At 39.1% G+C, this 14,048-nt stretch overlaps 1 protein-coding gene across 1 annotated transcript; it reads left to right on the top strand.

The window, feature by feature from the left end:
• The first annotated feature begins 505 nt into the window (after positions 1–505).
• Positions 506–14,048, top strand: EMB2369 (tRNA synthetase class I (I, L, M and V) family protein). Its single transcript, XM_078574911.1, has 20 exons — positions 506–902; positions 2,295–2,439; positions 2,520–2,576; positions 3,214–3,333; positions 3,549–3,653; positions 3,752–3,975; positions 4,073–4,139; positions 4,217–4,371; positions 5,040–5,304; positions 5,381–5,575; positions 5,918–5,997; positions 6,826–6,888; positions 6,976–7,057; positions 11,656–11,733; positions 11,802–11,903; positions 11,982–12,154; positions 12,253–12,430; positions 12,641–12,718; positions 12,891–13,022; positions 13,731–14,048. Exons 1-20 carry the CDS (start codon positions 577–579, stop codon positions 13,971–13,973), a joined length of 2,868 nt encoding a protein of 955 aa, XP_078431037.1. The 5' UTR covers positions 506–576; the 3' UTR covers positions 13,974–14,048.

The following is a 14,048-nucleotide window of genomic DNA, read 5'->3' as shown; positions in this document are numbered from 1 at the left end:
CGTCCCCGTCGTGTCTGCATGATTCCGGACGTGGAAAAAATGATCTTCGTCCCGTCCCATCCATCGTCCACGTCCAGGACGAACCAGAACTATACTTGCAAAGGGACGCGGACGGGACATTTTTTTCATCCCATGAAGAAAAAATAATCCTGTCCGCGAGGTTGGATGAAAACCGGGACGGAAATTCATCCCGAGACGAACGGACAGGACGATTTTCGTCCACTCAGACGAAAAAACTGTCCCGTCCTGAGGCCTCGGACGAAAAAACCATCCCGTCCCGTCCATCGCCCACGTCTCGAAGGATCCGGAACTGTACCCACAAGCCTAGAAGTGAGGCTCCAAAATTCAAACCACTGAATCTGATGAATGGACATTCAATGTGATGAGGAACAAGAAATTGGATATCTGATAACAATATTGGTAACTGTTTCCGTTAAGGTTTCGTTATCGTTCTTTGGAGTTCCGTTATCCGTTATCATTATCCGTTTATATCCAAAGCCCTTCTCCATATCCAGTGCGGATTTCTGCTCGCCATTCTCCTCCGCCGTCCTCTCTTAGCTGCAATTCGCGCAGAGAATGGCGTTCCAGATGCAGATGAACGCACAGATTCTGCGGCCGGAGCTCGCATGGCGTCCTCGGCCGCTCTCAAGTTCCGCCATGCCCGGGCTCAGGATGCTTCGCTCGAGTTCTCGGCGCAGCGGCAGAATTCGGTGCAGTAATGGCGTCCTGCCGCTGGAACCCCAGGCTCAGGAAAAACAGGAGAGTAAGAGGATCTATCCATTTGATGAAATCGAGCTCAAGTGGCAGAAATTCTGGGAAGAGAATCGCACATTTCGCACCCCCGATGAAGTCGACACCTCGAAACCGAAATTCTACATTCTCGACATGTTTCCCTATCCCAGGTAGCTACTCTCTCTTTGTTTCTCTCTGTTTTTCCGAGCTTGGTTAGTACATCCTCTTCGAAATTTCACACTGCTATACCATATTGGTGCATCCTCGAGTACTCCTTGATTCTGCGGATATATCAGATTGATTCGTTTCTCTCAATTTATGGTTGGTGAATTGAGATATGAAGCAGTCAGCGAAAATTAACTCGAGTGGATCGGTAGCAACGATTCTAAGCGATGATTGTATCTTATTTCGTAGTTCATCCCAGTGCTCTCTCTCAAAGATGCCCCGGAAAACTGCTTTACGTTATGGCATTGTTCGAATTAATGAAAATTCCATTATTTGATGCCCTGAAAAAATTAACTCACTGGATCGGATCGTTTGACGATAACTGTCAGTTTCAAGCCAGAACAGCTGAATACTTTGTCATAGTTCTAATAACCGATGATTGTTGTTTCTGGTATCATCTGGTCGTGCACTCTCAGCCAATTGAATGGAGTATAGTGATATAATCACACTATCATACTTAGACATGACTCATGCACCATACGGCAGAATGCCATTTTTGGAAGAGAAAACGGAACGAAAAAATAATTACTTAATCATATTTGTAACATTAGTTGCTCATTTTCTTGGTTCTCTCTGATTCTTCTCGAGTAGGTCTTATCAATATCTAAGATATGGTTCTAAAGCATCCTTTGATTTGATGTTTTTGATATCATTGAAGTTAGTTTTTTACAAAAAAAATCATTGAAGTTAGTAGAAGGGTCTGTGATGGAGATTTAATTGAAATTTAGAAAGGTGGGGTATCATGACTTACTATAGAGATCGTGGTTTTAATGAGCTACTTGGGAAGAAATGAATTTCTCCGGCTCCATGATCTGATCCCCCGTCTTGCAGTAGACCCCATGTATTTGCGGCCGGTTATAATCATCTTAGTTCTTCTCTTCTCACTCTAGTTTCACGTGCTCTTTGGATTTCATGGTATTCCGTGTTTATTTGGATCACCCACCAGCTTTTAAACGTTTTTTTGTGCTATACTATCCAAAGTGATAATTATATGTGATATTTTCGAGGCAGACCTTGAATAGGACTTGATTAGAGAATAGCTAATTAATAACTCTTCAACTTCCCAGAAGAGTATAGAGAGAGAGGTCGAGAGGAAAAATAGAAGCCAAGAGAGAGAATGGCCCTGGAATCAGCTCCTGTGCATGTTCAGGAGGATATCCTGCCCAGTTCAACAAGTTCTTGACTGAAGTGGGCAACAGGTATTTAAAGGAAAATAAAGAAAATACCTCTGGCAAGGGTTGAGGATTGCATCAATTTCCCAGTTTGTTTTGTGATTGGTATTCACTGTGGCCACTATTTCTTGAGAGATAGTGTCTTACAAAAATCTCCTGTTTCAGTGGGGCTGGGTTGCATGTTGGTCATCCTCTTGGATATACAGCAACTGACATTCTATCTAGATTCAAGCGCATGAGGGGTTTCAATGTCTTGCACCCAATGGGGTGGGACGCCTTTGGTCTTCCGGCAGAACAATATGCCATCGAGGTAAGTGGGACAATCTTTTTAAATGGATGTAAACAGATCTCATGATGAACCAGCTGATAAAATGTTACATTTATCAACAGACTGGTACCCACCCGAAAGTCACAACTATGCGCAACATTGAGCGGTTCAGATCCCAGGTTCTTTGCATTCTTGTGTCTTTCCCAGTAAATGCAGATGTGACATGTGTGGTTGGGGTTGGAAAACTCGCAGGATATCTTTGGAGAAAAAAAACTAAGATTGAAACATGTAGAGTTGCTATACTAGTTTGAAAATGTGGCTTATTCTTATTGAGGCTCTTTTTGCGTCCTCCATAATTTGCCGGCGTGTTTTTTTTCCATTATCGACTAGGTGTCACTGTGTCTATTTGAAAAAAACAGTTGGATGGTTTTCTGTAGAGTTGACTTAAAATGGTTCTAGGCGTTGGAATATTTCTATATGATGCTTTCATCTGAACCTGTTAATTAAAATTTATTATTTATTATTTTCTCATTAGTCATTTTGAGATGTTTCAACGGGGACCATGATCTCTCCAAAGACTGTTTGGTCAGCCAAAGCAGAATAAAATAACTTGTAACAAGCGTTTCTTGGAATTCCTCCAAATGTTTGTATTTGATATTTCCTTCAGTTTAATTTTATTGATGAATCTATACTACTTTTGGAGGCTGGAATCTCATCAAAATTTCTTTAGAATATTTTGTCCGAATTTTAAACGTGAATAATGATTAATGGACAACATTATTGGTAGTCTTCTTAGAATCTTGAAATTCCGTGCAGCTGAAATCATTAGGTTTCTCATATGATTGGGATCGTGAAATCTCAACCACAGAACCTGATTACTATAAGTGGACGCAGTGGATTTTCCTTCAGATTTTGAAGAAAGGACTAGCATATCAGGTACGTTGTAGCTCTTTAATCTCGACCTTTGTGCTGCTGATCTTCAGCGTCTCAATTACCTGTGGGCATTGTGCATACAAAAGAAAGCAGATACGATCAAATATAGCAATCAGAAGCAATGCAATGCCATTTTTGACTTCTAGTTACACGCAATGTCATAACATATTTAATATTTTTGCATTGTTCTTATCTGATTATTTCGATTCGCATTTCAGGCCGAGGTTCCTGTGAATTGGTGCCCTGCGCTTGGCACTGTTTTGGCAAATGAGGAGGTTGTGGATGGGGTAAGCGAGCGGGGAGGCTATCCTGTTATCAGAAAGGTGTGTATTATTTTATGATTTGGCTTATATTTTGTTTCGAAATTGTCTTCAGTCCAATATATTTCATTTGCTGTATTTTTTTGTACATTTGCGAACAGCCCATGCGGCAGTGGATGCTCAGAATAACTGCATATGCAGATCGTCTTCTTGATGACTTGGATGATCTTGATTGGCCGGAAAGTATAAAAGAAATGCAACGAAATTGGATTGGCCGCTCGGAAGGAGCTGAGTTAGAGTTTTCTATTCTTAGTGAACAAGAGCAAGAGCAAGATCTGAAGGTCTGTGTTTTCACCACCAGACCTGACACCATATTTGGTGCAACGTATGTCTCATGTACCGTCTCATTTTAAGATTGATTTCCTCTGTGAGATGGAAGTTTTGCCGTCTTTATTTTACTTTTCCGAATAATTTCTTTTCAGGTATCTTGTTGTTGCACCAGAACACCCGCTGCTACCGTTGTTGATCTCTGAGGAGCAACGCAAAAGTGTGGGTCTGATTATTTTTTGTTATAGAAAATTTCCCCGATTTCTTGGGATTAGTAGTATGCGTACTTGTAAATGCAGGTTGATGAATACTGTGAGGTTGCTGCGCGGAAAAGTGATCTTGAGAGAACAGAGCTTCAGAAGGAGAAAACTGGGGTGTTCAGTGGTTCATATGCAATAAATCCAGCGAGTGGAGAAACTATTCCCATCTGGGTGGCTGATTATGTCTTAGGAAGGTTGATATTTATTTCAATGCATTTTACATTTAAGATAGACAACTCTGAATTTCAGGATATCTTATTTTCTTTATATGCAGAAAATGAAATATGTGCATTATAGCCTTTTTGCTTCTGTATTGCCTAGTGAACTGGCCAATTTTAAATTAGAATGTGATTATTTTATACCAATGTAGACCCATGAACTTTATGTCTAACATCAGTGCAAGATCTAACTCTTGTGTTATCCTGGTACTGAAGATGTTGCCATTTCAAGGGCAAACTTTGTAACAAAATTTAAAAGAGATTAATCCATCCATTTTTTTAATGTGAATAAAATGATCTTTCTCATGCCCACACGTTTGAGTCTCTACAAGATACTGTTTGGTGCAGGATATTGAACGTCAGAAAATATATGGCGATGAGATTAGTCTTTACGACTAGCATCTTGCTTTTACAACTATTTTCCTTTAAAGAAACCTTAGATCAAAAGCTTTCTTCATTTACTCGGGTATTATCCATGCCCTGATTACTCATATTCAAGAACGGTGTCATAGATAATCAAAGGAATGCAATTCGCTTTTCTTAGGTTGTGGGTTTATCTTGACCGCCATGTGTTTTCTGGTTCAATTTGTCTGAAAAGGATAAATGGGATAATGGGCTTTAATATTTTTTACCATTTTTTTCAGTTATGGTACTGGAGCTATAATGGCTGTACCTGCGCATGATTCTCGAGATTACGACTTTGCAAAGATGTACAAACTTCCTATCATTCAAGTTGTGAGACCTCCAGGTCAAGATTGTGATGATTTTAGCAAGCCATATGCCGAAGACGGATTCATTGTGAATTCATCAAATCTGTCATATGGGCTAAATATTGATGGGATGTCAAGCAAAGATGCTGCAAAAGAAGTGATAAACTGGCTTGAGAAAACTGGTGCTGGCAAGGGAAAGGTCATCTTAATGGAATTTTAGCAACTTTTTTTTCCGAGATAATTTTCATCTTTACCCTGCTATTTCATTTTACTAGGTAAACTACAAATTACGAGACTGGCTGTTCGCCCGGCAACGCTACTGGGGTGAACCATTTCCTGTGGTTTTCCTTAATGAGACAGGCGAGATGGTACCACTTTGTGAGGAAGACCTGCCCCTTACCCTTCCAGAGTTGGATGAGTTTACCCCCACTGGAACTGGGGAACCACCGTTGGCAAAAGCAATATCCTGGGTATGCATAAATCAAAGTTGTTCTCTTTCTGGGTCCTCCAGGATATACTTTATGAGCGACTTGGAATCACATAACTGATTTTAATCAGAATTGAGGCATGATTTTTGGAGCGGGTGGAAAGCCAATTCAGATACAGATGAATCTGACTGTAAAATAATGATGGTTTCATCAGAACTGGTGGACAAATCTATGGTTAATGCCAATTAAATGAAAATTCAAACTAGTTGGAATTTGTAGGGAAAAATATGTTGATGTAATCATGATAATTATGTGATGCTTTTGCAGTATCATTTTTCTGTTATTTGGTTTTCCTCCATACTTTAATTATTAGATACTTTCCAGGTTGAAACTGTTGACCCCGTCTTTGGGAAACCGGCAAAGCGTGAAACAAGCACCATGCCACAATGGGCGGGATCTTGTTGGTAATTTGTTATTTGCGGCTGCTTGCTTTTTTGGTTTTTTTCGTTCGTGAATATCTGGGGTCGACCAAAAATACCTAGATGAAGCATATCATAATTTTGAATCTAGATGTTGGGAGGTAAAATATCTGCTTATTGTGTGACCTCAATATTTGGTGTACATCAAAACATAAAACGAACATAAGAAAATATTGAATGAATCCTGAAGTTTAAATGGTTCTTTTAATGGACTTTACATTATAATAAAATCTCTTCACAGACTTTTCTGATTTTTTTAAATATGATAAAAAATGAAATCCTTAAAACAAAAACGATTTGGCTTCATGGATAAAAACTTTTAACTTAATGAGTTTACCCCTTCAATTGTTGTCCTAAGGCTACTTTTTACTGTTATGTCAGTCAGAAGATCATGCAGTCGCTACTTACATCTATTTTTTATTATTATCTGAGGAAACTTGAAAGATGTATTTATATATTTTGTGTGCTGTACTCTTCACATGCTTTGTTGCAAATTATTTATCTTTTCCGGAAAAAATGTCTTCTATTATGAGAATGTTTTGCAGAAGTGCTCTCTTGTAAGACCTCCAAATAGATTTGTTAACCTCTTACCCGATGAGTTAGGTTCTTTAGATATTTTCCAAAGACCATATTTTTACCCTTATGCCAGAAACAAAACCGAATACTAACCTGTATATGTATTTTTTAGTAATATCAGGAGAAATTCAAAAAAATGTGTCTGGAACAAGAATGCATATTCTAGATGTCTTGTTTCTTCTACTAGTCGAAAGTTCTGAGTATTGTTGGATGACTTGTTATCACTTATCCTACCAGGTATTATTTAAGATTCATGGACCCCAAAAATGCAAGCGCATTGGTAGATAAGGAAAGAGAAAAGTAAGGATAGTATTTTCACCCAGTTGAGGAACTTCATTCCCTTTAGTTTTTATCTCAGTTGGGCCAAATGTGTTTCCTAATTTGCAGGTATTGGGGCCCCGTGGATGTTTATGTTGGTGGCGCTGAGCACTCTGTTCTTCACTTGCTTTATGCGAGGTTTTGGCATAAGGTAATCTTGGAATAATTTCCATGAAAGTTAGTTGGATAATTGCATCCTTGAATTCTTTAAAGTGTAAGCGATTAGTATTCTGATACGTTTTTTACAAGAACAAATTAGCCAACCAGAACACATGTGCGAGTGCTCGAACGTGTGAACTAGTTTAAAAGAGGAGGCAACCTGCGCAGGAGAGGGATTGGGTATTTTCTTGGAAGACTACCAGAATCGGAAGGGCAGCGGAACGCCGTAGGCCAGAGCAGCGGAGGGACCATCTGCTGCTGGAGGGAACTCTTCCATCGAGGGCAGTCGATATTCTATTTTTCTCTCCCTGTTTGGTTTCGATTTGATGAACTACTACTCTTGAATGGAATATCTTGGATTTCCCTATTGAGGTATATGATTTGGATACATGATCATATCAACTGGTGTCAGAGCAGAAGGTCCTGCCATAGAGACTATGGAAGAAACAGAAAATCGTGGAAAGGCTGAGGCTTTCGATCATCCAGGCACAGCAAAACTTTCAGCCGACATTCTTCAACAATTGAAGGATTTGAATCTACTACTTGAAGGTAGTATTCCAACTACTTCAGTACCTACTACTCAAACAACTCAGAAGGATACACAGATTTTATCGTATCAAGATCATCAGCTAGATCAGAGATCAAATTTTTGAAAATTCAATTTACCGCATTTCCGTGAGGAAAACGCAGAAATTTGGTTGAATTGTGTCAAAAGAATTTTCTGATGGCAAATATTGTCCGATTCCGAGAAAATTTTGTCCGATTCCTAAAAGGTTCAGCGTCAGATTGGTCTACATACACATATGAGCACATCAGATTTGATTCTTGGCTAGAATTCATGCAGCAATTTAATGAAAGGTTTGTGAATATCCTCCCTATAGTATCCAGGAAGTCGTGGATTTTTCTATTGAAGCTGATGTGAATCTGGGAGTGTTTGGGGCACACCTTCACATCATACTGGGAATTTACTCAACGATGACAGATGCAAACAAAAATGAAAATTGTCAGTTGGACCCACGATAACCTCGCCGAAGCGCGTTGTATCAGGCCCTGCACTCAACAGAGAGGATTGAAGCAGTCAACATATTACAAGAATAGATATTTCGGCAAAATATGCCCAAGCTGGAACCATTCTGATAAGATCCGTGAACAAAAATCAATTTGGACAAAATGCTATTCGTTCCAAGATAGCCAAATATGGAAATGTAGAATCAAGAAAGCCACAGAATGGGATAGCGTTCCACCAGAGGTGGGAATTGTCTGATACAATTGAAGAAATGAGAAGATAGCAAACCAGGATCTCTCGATCCGAAATCTGGACGCAGGCCTCTCCTGCTCTCCAGCCCCTCCCGCGCGCTGACGGGCCTTTGACTTTCTTGAATCTCGATGCTCCCTTATGCTGGCGTCCTTCTTTATTTATAGGGTGGTTATCCCCTTTAATGTAGTTGGGCTGACATGGCATGACTAGAGCGATTGCTCCTTCTACTTTTATAAGTTCTTGGAAAGAACTTATCAATGCTCCCTAACAGAAAAGTATACTGACTTGCAAGCTAGATTCCTCTCCAGTGTTACATTTGGATATTCCTCAAAAAGAAGACCAAGAACAACAATTTGAGGTATCATCTCTATTGTTCTTACTAAGTTTTTCACACAACTCTATCCAAATTTCCTAGGTCATTAAGATGCACTGATGACACAACCTTCGTAACATCCATGGAATATATCCATCCAAGTTATTCTTCATTTGAATGCAAACAACCTTGGAACCTTGGAGTGGGTGAAATTATGGATGGACGTCCATCAGGAGGGCAGTATGTAAACATTTTGTTTACTCAGTTGTGGCTTGTCGCTGAATTTATTTTTTGTTGAAAATTGCAAGATGGCAGTACATCACAATCTGCAACATTTACCATAGAGAATATCATGTGTCTGGCTGCTGGTATTTTAAGTTACAGGATGGTAATCCATGTTGACTTTGGCCTAAACAGCTTCCAAAATGCAAAGACGCTATATGATGGTGAAGTTGAGAATATTTTATACTGGTACTCGATTTCTCTTTTCGCTTTATGGAGGAGACTTATGATGAAAGATTCTACAGGGACCATGAATGAGGAATATCTTCCATTGAAAATACCTTGGAAAAAGCATACAAGGGCAAAATAATGAAGTTGTGATGTTCAAGGATATTCCATTTATTCCCAATGCAGATATTAAAAAGGCAGCATGGTGGTGAACCAGAAATTGATGTATCCAACATACTGTCTACACTTGATTCAGCGACTCAGAACAGGTTGCAGTTTCAAGGGTACATCTTAATTCGGCTAGAGGAAGCTCGTTCTCTGCCTTTACAAAGCTTACATCCAGATGCTTATAATGATTTAGTGAACGAGTCCCAACTGGTCATTTTTTACCACCCATTTTGTATGACCAGAGAGAATAGAAATAATTCTAGGGATTTTGTCAACGTGTGTACATCCATTTAACCTTATTATGCTGGAAGATCTCCATTAACCTCAGGCTCTTTGATGCTCTCGACCTCAATAAAATCTGCTACCGTTATAACCTAAACTTTTGAAGCTAGCAGGATCTTTCAATCCTTCACTAAGTTTCTTTTCATGAAATTGCCATAGCAAAATCACAATATCACAAGATCATCTTCAACATATTTATTCCTGATTAGAGTAAGAGGGGACAATACCAAAGGTGATTTATGGATGAGATCACAATCCTTTCCTATCTCTAAATAATCTCCAATGGGGAATGGGAAAATACTTTTCAGACACTTTGTCATGAATTCTCAAATCTTGTCTTCTCTAAGAGGATCTTGAGAGATAGTTTGAAGTTGGAAGGTTGGTTATATTACCGGAGGAAAACTTTGGCCCCAACACTACATGAGGTTTGAAGGCAAATCAACTGGTTCTTCATCTCAAGGAACTCGAGCAAGATTCTTTCAGTCCAATACCCACTCATCCTTGTCATTTTTTCAAATATGCAGAATAGAGTCAGTGCAGAACCTATTGTACTCAACTATCCACAGTGTGAATAGAGTCAGTGAAGAATAGAGTCAAATATGCAGTTCTCCTCGCTTAAAGCTTGAGGACAAGCATCAACTTTATGGGGGAAGTATTGATACGTTCTTTACATGGATGAATTAGCCGACCAGAACACATGTGCGAGTGGTCACACATGCGAACCAGTTTAAAAGAGGTGGCAACTTGCGTGGAAGAGGTATTGCATATTCTCTCTCTGTTTGGGTTTGATTTGATGTACTACTACTCTTGATTGGAATATCTTGGATTTTCCTATTGAAGTATATGATCTGGATACATGATCGCATCATATTCAGACTAAATTTGAGAATAATTTTAACATCTTAGTAAAGGCAACAACATACATGCTAATAGAAGAACAACAATTGTACCTGTTGGCGTTGCCTATGCCATTTCTTTTCCTGAAAAAAGTTTTAAGTTTCCATTTAATGGCCGACTTATTATCCTGGGAAATAGTTCAGCATCAGAACCACTAAGAAGTCGGCCCTTGGAGCCGCACTGGCAGTAAAATCATGCATCCGAGTCGCATAAAAAGATAAGTGAAAGGCCCATGGTCATTCAGTCTTAATTAGATTCTGTTTTCTGTGGTTGCCTTTGAGTAATTGAGGTTGCCTTTGACTCTTTGATTCCCCAAATGGTTTATCTAGTATTGAAGTTTCAGTTTTCTGTGTTATTTTTCTTTGTTATTTTCGAGCGTTTGAAAGTAGCATATTGGAAGATGATACACCTTGGTAGTATCAATGAACTATTTCTCAACTCGGAATTCAAGAAGCTATCAAATTTAGGTCTGAACTTGAATAAAGGAAGAATGAGATGAGAAGATCTGAAAGATAGAATGTTGAGGTGGCTCCCCCCTTCATGACGGGGCTCCCCTCCACTGGATCAGGAGGTGAATCCTGCTGCTCCAGCCCTACCGGAGGACGTAACCGTCAGCCACCTGACTACAAGAAAGGCCAGATGGCTTTCCCCTTCTACTCTTCTCTTATATATAGGGCTTTTGTCCCCCCTTGGTCAGATCGTGCGGTCAATTGGCCATTGACCGGCTATCTTCTTATACCTTCTTTTATTTTCTTCAAATAGAACATATCAGAAGATCAATCAGGCAAAATAACCATGACTACCGACAGTATTGTCAGTTTTGTCTTCTGGACTGAACCTGTGATCTTCTTTAGCAGACTCATTTTCAGTGGTTTCCTGATGAAATTAAATGCTCCACGGAACCATGCATAGCAAAAAATACAGAGGCACTGAATATAGTAGTTGAATGTCATGCGGAATAAATGCACTTTAAAAAAATAATGATGCACAGAGCCAAATGCTAGATATTATTTTTGGGGTCTCTGTATAAAGCATAGCGAAGACAAAAAGATATTCTCCTCGTTTTATTCAAAATCAATAATTAGGACTTATCTTTGGTTTATTATCTTCTCTTTTCTTTTATAAGTCCTGGGTTTTTCTCTGTGTTTCATTCTTGCCGGTTTGCGGGATGTCCCTTTAATGGGATCATCCAATGTTTTATCTTGTGTTCTATTTTTTCTAGGTCCTCTACGACATAGGTGTTGTCTCAACTAAAGAACCTTTCCAATGCCTCATTAACCAAGGTCTCATTCTTGGAGAGGCAAGTATATTGTTTTGTTATCTCCAACAGGTTTGCGTTGCGCAAAATAATAATGGTCTTGCTTGCAGGTCGAATATACTGCATTTAAGAATGAAGATGGAACCTTAGTCTCAGCGGATGCCATTGGCAAGGGGAAAGAGTACAGTCAGGAAAAAATACCACCTGAAAATGTCAGTTTAGTAATTTCCAGAATGTTTGGAAAATATTGTTTTGAACAAACAATATAACTTGATTTATTATATAAATAGGTTGTAAAAGACGGGGATTCCTTTGTGCTGAGGGAAAACCCTAGCATTCGTTTAACTGCTCGAGCTCATAAGATGAGCAAAAGCAGGGGAAATGTGGTCAACCCTGATGACGTGGTCAACGAGTATGGGGCAGATTCTCTGCGGTTGTACGAAATGTTTATGGGGCCGCTACGGTAAGCATAGTAAAATTTTATGGGTGCAGATGTATTAGTGCTCATTTATGTTGAGTTGGAATTGATGACAATTTAATGTGGTATGATTTATTTCTTAGAGACTCGAAAACATGGAGCACTGGTGGGATTGAGGGAGTTCATCGGTTTCTTGGAAGGGTTTGGAGACTGATCGTTGGCCCACCACTTCCAAATGGCGGATACAGTGAAGGAACAATTGCCACTGATGATGAACCAACATTAGAACAGCTGCGTGCTCTCCACAAGTGCATCCAAAAGGTTTTTATTTACATAAATTGCCATATCTTTTGTCATGTAGCTTAATATCTTGATGATGCAGCAACAACAAATGCCGTTCTGGTCTCTTTAATTGTGAGAACGTATTTTTGAATATTTTGTTTAATATTTCCAGTTTGTTTTAAAAAGTCATTACCAATTTATTCAATGAAGAACTGAGGCACATCTCTGCTACTACTTTTTTAATCACAGGTGACTGAAGAAATTGAAGGCACTAGATTTAATACTGGAATTTCTGCAATGATGGAGTTCACTAACGCTGCTTACAAGGTCTTTATCTATTTAAAATTATTGTTCTTTTCTCTTTTATGATTGATCTCCCATGCATGACTGAATAAGATATTCATCTCGGTTTTCTTTACTGAGAATATGATTACCTTAATCAGACATATGTAACTCAATTTTTCCGGTCGATTATGCTTCTTGTTTGGATCACTTTCAGTGGAAAAAACAGCCGAAGTCTATCATGAAAGAGTTTGTATTGCTGCTTTCACCTTATGCCCCCCACATATCTGAGGAACTTTGGGCCAGACTTGGGCACGTGTCATCCTTGGCGTACGAGAGTTTTCCAAAGGTATTTCTTTCTCTCACATAAAAGGGAACCTATCCAGGGCTGTTGTTGTTTGGTTTCTTCTATCCTTGTCTTTGTCTTTCACTCTCTCCACCTTTCCACAATCTCCCCTGATGGGGAGGTCGCTAACCATTTTCTCCAATTTAGACATTGAATATTCATCATCATAACATTTGAATTGAGATAGTTTTGGTCGCTTACCATTTTCACCGAATCAAACTTATGAATGCGATTAAGAAGTATGCATGCACAGTTAGGAGTAACATTGAAATTAAATTTACATCGATTATAACAGTCATGGCAATAATTACCGTACATTAATGATGGTGAAGAAGATTCAGTAATGATTATAATGGTACTTGTCTTTATCATTGAGACAATGACCTGAACCATTGTTATAACACGTCAAATTTGATACTTGTTTGGGCCACGTTTGTTATTTTGATGTCAATTTTGGCAATATGGTCTTGATTATTCTTGTGATCACATCAATGATCATGCTGCCAAAATCAGTATCGCAATCATAAACACCAGCATGGGCATCATACACGAGGCATTCTTATGGTCTACTATTTTGATGTCTCCTCATCATGAGCATCATTAACAAGCGGTAATCGTCACCTCAATGACCATGATTTCTTTTCTAATCATGTTTTTCATATACTCCTTTCTGCCTGCATGACTGGATCATCATGGATGTGGTGGGATCAGGCCAAGGACGAGTACTTAAAGGATACCAGCATGGTGTTGCCAGTCCAGATAAATGGGAAAACGAGGGGAACTATCGTAGTTGAAGAAGGATGCTCCGAGTGGGATGCCCTAATGTTGGCCTCTACGGATGACAAGCTTGCCAAGTTCATACTCAACCAAAATGTGAAGAAGACCATATACGTTCCTGGGAAGATTCTGAATGTAATTTTAGAGCAGCAGAAGATCAGTCCCAGAAGTAAGTAAGAATTGTACTTTATTATTCTGCAGATGATTATTTCTGTAATTTTGATCAATTAAATATTTGTGTTTCTGTGCCTC

Source organism: Wolffia australiana, chromosome 5 (assembly GCF_029677425.1).
Source record: "Wolffia australiana isolate 7733 chromosome 5, ASM2967742v1".
Classification (NCBI taxonomy): domain Eukaryota; kingdom Viridiplantae; phylum Streptophyta; class Magnoliopsida; order Alismatales; family Araceae; genus Wolffia; species Wolffia australiana.
Note: the sequence above shows the minus strand (reverse complement) of the source record. Positions and strands in the feature narration are given on the sequence as shown.

Coding starts and splice junctions, on each gene's coding strand:
- EMB2369 (XM_078574911.1), top strand. CDS start 577: ATGGCGTTCCAGATGCAGATGAACGCACAGATTCTGCGGCCGGAGCTC. Junction 2,440..2,519: donor CAGAACAATATGCCATCGAG/GTAAGTGGGACA, acceptor ATTTATCAACAG/ACTGGTACCCACCCGAAAGT. Junction 12,719..12,890: donor TCACTAACGCTGCTTACAAG/GTCTTTATCTAT, acceptor GATCACTTTCAG/TGGAAAAAACAGCCGAAGTC.